Source organism: Balaenoptera borealis (assembly GCF_965194805.1).
Source record: "Balaenoptera borealis genome assembly, chromosome: 6".
Taxonomy (NCBI): Eukaryota; Metazoa; Chordata; class Mammalia; order Artiodactyla; family Balaenopteridae; genus Balaenoptera; species Balaenoptera borealis.
The window spans coordinates 60,709,357-60,719,789 of record NC_138863.1 but is presented as its reverse complement, the minus strand read 5'-3'; the positions used below and the strand labels follow the sequence as shown (position 1 = coordinate 60,719,789).

The window sequence follows — 10,433 nt, the reverse complement described above, 5'->3', positions numbered from 1 at the left end:
TCGTTCAGGTTTTTCCATAAGATGTGGAAAAATCCGAACGAACTTTTTGGCCAACCCAATATCTTGGTCAAAGTTCTATGGCTGCCAGACAGGATGGATTCAATGTTCCCCTCCCCCAAGGGAAAACCCATAGAATTGTAGGTCAAGCAATGACTCAGTACCTAAACTTAGGGCAGGGTCATTATAATACACTTGAGCTTTTTTGGGTACACTCAGCTTTATTATTTTGTTATTGATAACTAACCATGAGCAGTCACTTTTTTTCAACAGATTGTTATTAGTTAGGAAATACCATGTCAGTGAAGTCCCGAAATGCTGATGGCTGGCGTGAAGAGGTAGCTCTGAGTGTGAGCTGGGACTGGTCAGGCATGGTTGAGTACTGGTGGAACTCACCTGGGGTTTGACTGTCTACATACAGTCATTCTCACATAGGTCAGGCATGTTAAGTAAGATTCTCTGGGTGGCAAATGTCAGAAACCAACTCCAGCTAGCTTAAGCAGAAAAAAAGGCTATACTGGGAGGATACTGGGAAAACTCACCAAGTCCCAGGAATCACTGAATTCCCAGGACTCAGGTGGACTGGGGACCAGGGCAGGAGTTCTAGGCCTGTGCTGGGTCTTTTTTATTTGCCTCTCCAGTCGACTTTCTACCCTTCCCACCCTGCTCTGTGCTTCTGTGGACTATATGATGGACTCTAGGGACTGTATCAATGGGCTTTGTTCCCTTGACTTCTGGTTGGGTTTGGCCAGTGGTGTATCCTGCCCAGAGATCAGAGGAAGAAAGGAGAGTGAGATCAGGATGTTTCTTCCCTTGGCTCCTACCTTGGGGAATGCCTTGGGTTGGGCAGTCTCTTGGCCGGCAGTCACAGGTCATCTTAAGTTTACCTTCTCAACATGACACTCTCCTTCCAAGTTCCAGCAACCCCTCTTGCCTTTCATCTCTTTGGCCTTAGCTGTGGTAACAGCTCTGTTTTTACCATCCCCAGGGAACTGCACTATCCCTTGTGGTTTCCCTGCACCCTGACTAGTGCTGTGCTGGGCCACATCGGAGCTTGAGGCAAAAGGAAATAGCAGTAATACTGATCCTGTCATTGTTTAAAACATTGGTATTTTCTTCATCATAGATATTTTTTGCATTAATTTTGATTTTTTAAACTATTGCATTAAAATATAATTAAATATAAACAATAAAATTATAATTTATCTTGCTTACTAAGATTTGTGGTGCCCCCTTAAATTTTGCACCTGAGGCCTCACTCACTTTACCCTACTCCCACTACATTTTTTTTACATATTTATTTATTTATTTAAAATTGTATTTTATATTGGAGTATAGCTGATTAACAATGTTGTTTTAGTTTCAGTTGTACAGCAGAGTGGTTCAGTTATACATATACATGTATCTATTCTTTTTCAAATTCTTTTCCCGTTAGGTTATTACAGAGTATTGAGCAGAGTTCCCTGTGCTATACAGTAGGTCCTTGTCAGTTATCTATTTTAAATGTAGCAGTGTGTACACGTCAATCCCAAACTTCCAATCTATCCCTTCCCCCCACCCTTCCTCCCTCATAACCATAAGTTTGTTCTCTAAGTCTGTGAGTCTGTTTCTGTTTGGTAAATAAGTTCATTTGTATCTTTTTTTTTTTTTTTAGATTCCACAAATAAGCGATATCCTATGATATTTGTCTTTCTCTGTCTGACTTCACATAGTATGATAATCTCCAGGTCCATCCATGTTGCTGCAAAAGGCATTATTTAATTCTTTTTAATGGCTGAGTAATATTCTGTTGTATATATGTACCACATCTTCTTTATCCGTTCACCTGTCGATGGACATTCATGTTGCTGCCATGTCTTGGCTATTGTAAACAGTGCTGCAATGAACATTGGGGTGCATGTATCCTTTTGAACCATGTTTTTCTACAGATATATGCCCAGGAGTGGGATTGCTGGATCATATGGTAGCTCTATTTTTAGTTTCTTAAGGAACCTCCATACTGTTCTCCACAGTGGCTGTACCAATTTACATTCCCGCCAATGGTGTAGGAGGGTTCCCTTTTCTCCACACCCTCTCCAGCATTTATTGTTTGTAATTAATTAATTAACTTTTATTGGAGTATAGTTGCTTTACAATGTTATGTTAGTTTCCGCTGTACAGCAAAGTGAATCAACTGTACGTATACATATATCCCCTCTTTTTTGGATTTCTTTCCCATTTAGGTCACCACAGAGCATTGAGTAGAGTTCCCTGTGCTATACAGTAGGTTCTCATTAGTTATCTATTTTATACATAGTATCAATACTATATATGTATGCCAATGTCAATCTCCCCATTCATCCCCACCCCTGCTTTCCTCCTTGGTATCCATACATTTGTTCTCTACGTCTGTGTCTCTATTTCTGCTTTGCAGATAATATCATCTATACCATTTTTCTAGATTCCACATATATGCATTAATATACAATATTTGTTTTTCTCTTTCTGACTTACTTCACTCAGTATGACAGTCTCTAGGTCCACCCACATCTCTGCCAATGACCCAATTTCATTCCTTTTTATGGCTGAGTAATATTCCATTGTATATATGTACCACATCTTCTTTATCCATTCCTCTGTTGATGGACATTTAGGTTGCTTTCATGTCCCGGCTATTGTAAATAGCACTGCAGTGAACATTGGGGTGCATGTATCTTTTTGAATTATGGTTTTCTCTGGATATATGCCCAGTAGTGGGATTGCTGGGTCATATGGTAGTTCTACTTTTAGTTTTTTAAGGAACCTCCATACTGTTCTCCATAGTGACTGTATCAATTTACATTCCCACCAACGGTGTAAGAGGGTTCCCTTTTCTCCACACCCTCTCCAGCATTTGTTGTTTGTAGATTTTCTGATGATGCCCATTCTAAGTGGTGTGAGATGATACCTCATTGTAGTTTTGATTTGCATTTCTCTAATGATTAGTGATGTTGAGCATCCTTTCATGTGTTTGTTGGCAATCTGTATATCTTCTTTGGAGGAATGTCTATTTAGGTCTTCTGCCCATTTTTGGATTGGGTTGTTTGTTGTTTTGATATTGAGCTGCATGAGCTGTTTGTAAATTTTGGAGATTAATCCCTTGTCAGTCGCCTCATTTGCAAATATTTTCACCCATTCTGTGGGTTGTATTTTCATTTTGTTTATGGTTTCCTTTGCTGTGAAAAAGCTTTTAAGTTTAATTAGATCCCATTTGTTTAGTTTTGTCTTTATTTCCATTACTCTAGGAGATGGATTGAAAAAGATACTGCTGTGATTTCTGATTACATTTTTGTAAATTTTCCCATTATAAATCCCTCCTCTCTGAGCAAGCAATTTGTGTCCTGATAGGACCCTGACTGACATAGATACTTCCTTTCAAAAGTACAGATTGTGACTCATTGGCTCTCAGGGAGTATTTTACCAAAGACATGATTTATTTGACCAAAATTTAGTTTTGAAATTTAGTTGACAACTTAAAAAAATTGGAAGACCTTCACGTAAAAGTCTAGATTTCTGGTTTCTCTTGAATAAGAATCAAACAATCTGGCAACACTAGGCCCCTCTCCCATGTGGCAACAATTGGATGGAGCTTAGCAGCTGTCCCTTCAGACTGGGCATGTCTCTCCTGTTGGACATAGTCCCCACCACTCTCTGTTATCCCCCCAAACACAGACTTAGTGTTAGCTGCCATTTATTATCATAATGGCTCTGCTATTTTTATTATACTTGCCTGCTTGCTCAGCTGAGCCCTGTAAGGTACTGATTTTGAGATACCTGCTTTAGACCTGTGTTTTTATATGATTCTGCTCCCAACCTCTGTGACTTTCAGTTCAAGGATGACATTCCCAGGAGATGGATCAGATTGGCTCAGCTTGAGGCAGGTAGCCACCTCAGCATCAAGCAGCTATGACCAGAGGACAAGATCTTGTGGTTGAGCACCTGCCGGGGACCCATCCCTGAAAATGGAGAGTGGGGGTTTTTAGAGAAGAGGAGGTGCTTCCAGAGTAATACTGTACACATTTTATATTCTATTTATGCTTTAATTGTTTGGAGTAAACACCCAACAGTATCCCATTCAGTGAATTCTGCTGATTAAATGCTTTCAAAGGCAAAAATGGCAAAAATGAAGGCAATTTGAAATTGATTCTTTATGTAAACAGTGTCTGTGAGAAGGCAGTAGGGATGTATTTACGAGCCACAGGCTGGTGCTCCAAAATTCCTCTAAGACACAGATCTGTGGTGAACTGGTTTGAGGCTGATGGTCTAACACAGCTCTTGCACATCTGAAAGCCAGGCTAAGGATGGCGAATGTGGGAACCCGTGATTCTCTCTCTTGCCCGGCCCATGGCAATGATAATACACTGTAGAATTCCTTACTGCTAAGCTTAGGAATCCTTCTCAACACAGCTCTCCAGGAAACCAGTACTAACTAAGCAGGTGGCACATGAAAAATACCCATTTGTCACTCTTTCCCAAGAGGCTTTCTGGGTGACTTATTGTGGAGCCTCCTTGAGCTACTGGAGTCAGGATTTTATTGGCATTTGTGAATGTTTGGTTGGAGATTGCTGTTCCCAGCAGATTAGAGGCAGGATGCTCTCACTCATCAAGGTAACTCTGCCAGCTGTGGTCTTGCTAGAGACCCAAGGAAACCAGCCTAAGTCCTGCCCCTGAGGAGCATCAAACAGACTAAGCCTACTTGTTGAATTTAAGGCAGGTAAGTGATTCTGTTGGGTCACAGTTGGGAAGATGAGTGAGTGAGCAGTCACAGGCCTCTGGCATCAGACAGCCCCTAAGGGGACTCTTCAGAGCATCTAGGAAACATTTCTTCCTGGGTCCAGGGCAGGGGCCAGCTGAGGTAAAGCCATCAGAGAAGCCTGCTTCGTTCACTGCCGGTGTCTCAGGCCTCCGTCCACAGCGGTGCCATGGTTGATGGACCTGGCAGGCTTCCAGACACAGACACTGCACAGTCCATTATGAAGCCAAACCTGATCTCCTTATTCACTCTCTCACACCCCACCCCCCTGTTTCCTGATAGTTAAGTAAATAATCAAATGCAGATTGATAATTTTTGAATGAAAGCCTCAGAATTAAACGTTTAGTCCTCCTCAGGACATTTGTGTATCCTATTATTTAGGGGTCACCTTGTGACTTTATTAATCCTCTCTTGTGTCAGCCACTCCTCAGCTCTGAAAGGGTATGAAAGACATAGATGTGAGGAGACCTGGGCTGCCTCTATCAGGCTAGGTGTTCTGTTCAAGGGCCCCTGCCTCTCTAGGCCTTAGTCATCCCATCTTTAAAATTTGGAGCTCGGGTTGGTGACTGAGTTCCCTTTTGGCTCTCACAGCTATCAAGCTAGCTCTGAGCTATCATTCTAAGCTCTGATCCTCTCAATCACTTAATAGTAATAGCAAACAATTATTGAGACTTACTGTGTGCTTGGAATTGCACTAAGAATTTTATGTACATTCTCTCATTTAGTTCTTACAAAAACAGGTTGAGGTAGTTACTGATGCTATCCTTTGTATCAGTTAATATTCATTTCAGCTGCTTATACAGAAATGTCCTAAACAATAATGGCTTAAATAGATAGAAGTTAAATTTTATTGAATGTAAAAAAAAAAAACAAAAAAACAAGACATTTGGAAGTAGGCCAGGCCACTATTGATATGGTGGCTCCATGGTGTCATTCAAGATAGCTATCTTTCTGTTCCACCATCCTCAGCATATCACTTCAAGGTTACTTCAAGGTTCAAGATGGCTGCAATAGCTCCAGTCATCACATGTCTATTTCAGGCAGCCAGAAGCAGGAAGAGAGAGTGAAAGGGCTACCTATTTTTTTTTTGTTTGTTTATTCCTAGAAATCCAAACAGTACTTCTGCTGACATTTCATTGGTTAGAAATTAGTTACACATTTATACCTAGCTGCAAGGGAGGGTGGGAAATATCATCTTACTGTTTCTCAGTCAGCAATGTAAATATTTGAGTTCTGTCATAAGGAAGAAGATGAGAGTGGATATTGGAGTAAATTCTAAGTTTCTTCACATCATGTTTGAGCAGCAAGGAAGCAAAGCCCTAAGACATATAGCTGGTCAGTGACTGTGGCAGGATTTGAACACAGCCCATCTGCATCCAGAACCTGTGCTCTTAGATGCCGCACTATTAGATCCTCCCTGGAGTTCCCTTGCTGCTTCTTTCTCCTTCTTATCAGAAGCTTCATGCAATCTCCAGCTCTAAGCTTTAGTTCTCTTTCTGTATCAGGAAAGCCCCTTATTGAAGCTACATGTGCCGGAAAGTTGGGCAGGACTGTAAGCCCAAGGCCAGACTGCCCTTCATCAGAGGTCCTCCTGTCACTGGTGGAAGGCACAGTACACCTGTGGAGTCTCCTCTCGTCCGCTCCCCAGGCCCAGCCCTCACTCCATCGTCCCTTGTCCCTCACCTGAATAAGAATTTACTTATTGAATACATTGCTTGCTTTAGAAGAAACTGGACTGAGAAAAAGAGAGCAAGTAAAAATCAGGTATTGACGTAAATAACTGCCATTTTTGACACAGCCATGGACCTCATATCTACCCAGTGTATTGTTCAAATGTCAACAGTTCATTGACTGATTGATATATTAGAATGGGGAACCAGACAAGAGCAGATAAAAGGTCTCATGCTTAAATATCTTCTTAAGATTCCCTTGAAAAGTTACTCAAATCAGTGCCCTTAAGTCTCCAAATGGCTTTTGCAAACCAGATAAGCTTAGTGTTTTGGGTTCACGTAACTGGCCAGTTTTGCTAAGAGACTACCAAAACCACTGTTGTTGTCTAAACAACTATTTTAGTTTAAGGATACAATCTAGGTTTAAAAGCCAACATGCGACTCGCTTTAAAAGCTCAGAGGAGAGAGCCGTTGTACTCTCAGTCTCCTTTTTATATGTTATGGTAGTTCAGACACCTGGAAGAATAACAGAGCTATTTCTTTCTATGAGTTCAGGCTTAAATTGTGGAGAGCCCCAAAGAATTTCACATTTGGTACTTTTAAAATTCTTTCCCCCACTGTGGGTTCTTCATGAACAGAGAGGTTCGCGAAGAGATTTTTCCTTAAGGAGACAGCATGATGTAATAGTTAAAAGTGTGGGCTGTAGGACCTGACCACCTGGCTTCAAACGTAACCTTTACCAGCTCTGGAAGGTGGGGAAAATAACCTCCTACCTTTACAGGGCTGCCGTGATTGCGGAGTTAATACGAGTGAAGGCACAGAAGAATGGCTGACGTGCCGTAAGTGCTGGGTAAGCATGTGCTATTACCGTGTCTTTCTACAGTATCTAGACATCTGGCTCACCCTCTTAATCTTACAGATGAGAACATGGGGATCTGGAGAGGTTCAGGGGCTGTCTGCTGCATGGCCTGAGCTGGGGAGCCTTCCTTGCCCTCCCTGCTCTCCTGGAGGCAGCTCTGTGCTGGGTCAGCGCCCAGCAGCTCCATTTCACACAGATGCTCTCAGGGACTCAGGTGAGGGTCAATGGTGAGAAGAGAATCAGAGGTTGATTCAGGTCCTGAGTTTTCCTTTGTACATTGATGTCTCCCCTCACCCCCCACTCTCCAAGTTATTTTCACCTCTTCAACCCTGGCCAGGCATGCATGTATGGTCTAGGGTGTTGCTGGAAACCAAGACTGTGACATCTGAGAGACCAGAGCCGCTACCTCAGCTGCTTAGAACACTTTGAAATGACTACACTCAAAGCTACTCCTTCCCCAGGGTTTTGATAATTCCCCCTGCCAATCATAGCACTTTGCTAAGATTAACTAATTAATCCTCACCATATACCCGAGAGACGAAATTAAAGCTCATTTTTCCACACGTGTAAAGCACCGTTTATCTAAGGATTACTAACACTGATGCATTTGGCTCCCAGGACGACAGGATGACAAGGAAAATTATTACCATTTCAAGAACTGGGAACAAAGAAAACTCCCCCTCCAGGACACAGAGTAGGAGAGGGGCAGTCGCTGTACAGGTCTGTGGTAGCAGGATGAACACTGGAGGACACCTGTTGTCCCTGGGGTCCTAATGGGAACTCCCAGGTGTGGTTGTAACCCCATCTGGTCATTGTTCTTCACATTGTTCAAGGTTCCCCAGGGATCATGTCTGAGATGAGGAATGAGAGATGGTCCCATGGGGATGTTCAAGCCTATGTTTGGCTTCCTAAGGAACCTCCTACTTCTACTCTCCTACTTGTCTCCAGAGCGCTGGTTCCTCCTCATCTCAATTTGCCCAAGTTCTATTTGTGATTGAGATGAAATGGAGCCAATGAGGAGGAGAGAACCTGAAAAAGACATTACCAACTGAGGACCTCAATGGGGAGGAGAGGTAGGCAGGTGGGAGGGAGATGTCAGTCAGTCTGCCAGGGCTCTGGAAACAGCATTTGGAGTAAAAGAAGGGAAAAGCGGTCTGCACCATGTGACCCGATGAAAGGTTTGCTACGATTTCTTTGTAATTCCTTTGGCAGTGGATTCCTTTTACTTGACTTGGCCGCACAGACGGCCAAGGCTGAGCTGCAGCCAGGGGCTGGGAACTGTATTGTCCTGCGTTACACCGTGGGTTCTCCATACGGGGTGGTGGGGGTGGGGGTCTCAGAGACGATGAAGGAGACACAAGTGGTAACTTCAGAGACACCCCTCCCATAAAGGCCAAGCACTTTCATTTCTTCTAAGCCTCAGATTATTGGTTCAGACAACACTCCTGGAAGCAATTTGCTGGTTTCCCTTCCTGATGACAGCTGTGACTTGGAGCTCAGAGCCCTGGACCTGCAGGATCTAGTGCCCCCGAGGTTGCTGCAGCTCCCTCCAGGCCTCTGAGGGGTAGGGGTGTCAGAAGAAAAGGCTCTTGCTTACTTCTAAATCCAAGAAAGAGACAGCGAGCAAGAACTTTACATTTACAGAGATTTAAGAGAAACTCTCATAGGTGCATGACCTTATTTAAGCCTTATGACAAGCATATAAGGCTAGACAGTGAATGGACATCTCTTATTTTGCCAGCTCAGCATCCCTTTCTTTGGGAAACTGACTTTTCTGTAATCATTGCATTCTGGTGGGTCTGCCAATCACGGGACTGTCCCACCTTTCCAACCCCTTCTGTCCCCCACCCCCAGGGTTAGGCGTATGGCTCTAGCTAGGCCACTGGGCTCTTTATACTGGACACTTGAATCTCGTGGGGAGAGTTTCTGGGGGAGGAAGATGTTGGAGCTGTATAAAGAGAAGGCCGGTGGATTCTTGTTTCCACGATCCCCAGGATGACTCAGAGCCTGGCTGTTCAGCTCTTCTTTCCATCCTGTGGGTTATTTATTTTCTTTTCAGTAAAGTTGTCTTTAGTTTATGCTAGCTGGAGTCTGCAAAAGAAGCCCAAATTATAGCGCACACACACACCCCGCCCCCGCCAGGTCTTCTCACCTCAGGTCAGTGACTTTTTATCACACCAAGTAAATGCAAAGTTGCACATCAACTTTAAGGAAGGACAGAGAACTGCGAAGGGAGCAGTGCTGGTAGTAAAGCTTTTTTGTAAGCCCGGCAGGCTGTGCATCTATTCCGGTAGCGTCACGTCGGGATCCACCCCTGGGAATGTACTTCAAGTTTAACTGCAGCCAGGGAGGTGGCACATACCTGCATTTGCCCACAACCGGCCTCTTTTAAATTTTGTTCTTGTTATATTTTCGTGGGATGTGTCTTTGCTGGTAGGCTGATTCTTAAGCGTATTTGGCTATGGATCTATCTTTGTGTTTTCTAGACCCTATTGATCTGGCAGATGATCAGAAGTAGCTGATATAGTTCAGATGGAGAAGCAGTGAGGTTGGTGGGTGTGGTTAGTAAAAATTTAGTAGCTAGTAAATTTTTGGCAGGTGGGAGAAATCTTTTCAGGGTATTATATATACTAAAACATATGATCCAGCATTTTACTACTTTATACCACATACAGTTCCAGGATCTATACTTATGGAAACATATAATCCCATGTTACAGCACAAGGCCCTCTCCCTCTGGAGACTGTTGTTGTACTTTCTGCAATGGCATTAAATTAAGGATGGAGGACCTCTTTCTTGAGCTGAATCTCTTCTAAGTAAAATTAATAAGTACTAAACTTATGAATTATTAACTATTTAGAGTGTTTCTAGCTCAGGGCTGGATCCCAAAGGGAGCCAGAAGTGATCCTGAGACTTTTGAAGTTTCTTCTACAGAGAAGTTGAGTGACTGAGTGAATGGATGTATGGAGTTAGCGGTGGGAGAAATCTAAGACGTCTATATCCGAAGGAACCTGGTGATCACTCAATACGACCCTGCAGTAGTTATCTACGACTGCATAACAGATCACTCCAAACCATAGTGCCTTAAGTCAAGAACCGTTTATTTTTTCCTCATAGTTTCTGTGGGTCAGGAGTT

At 43.1% G+C, this 10,433-nt stretch overlaps 1 protein-coding gene across 9 annotated transcripts in view; it reads left to right on the top strand.

Moving 5' to 3' along the window:
- Positions 1-10,433, top strand: part of LOC309630332 (uncharacterized protein) — a gene marked incomplete at its 5' end in the record, with an annotated part of 251,439 nt that overhangs the window by 132,018 nt on the left and 108,988 nt on the right. The window contains one exon of one of the 9 annotated variants that reach the window (XM_082395446.1): positions 7,220-7,288. The exons of the other annotated variants lie outside the window; for them this stretch is intronic. Coding sequence (XP_082251572.1) covers positions 7,220-7,288 — 69 coding nt within the window. The remainder of the gene's footprint in view (positions 1-7,219; positions 7,289-10,433) is intronic. 9 annotated transcript variants of the gene reach the window in all.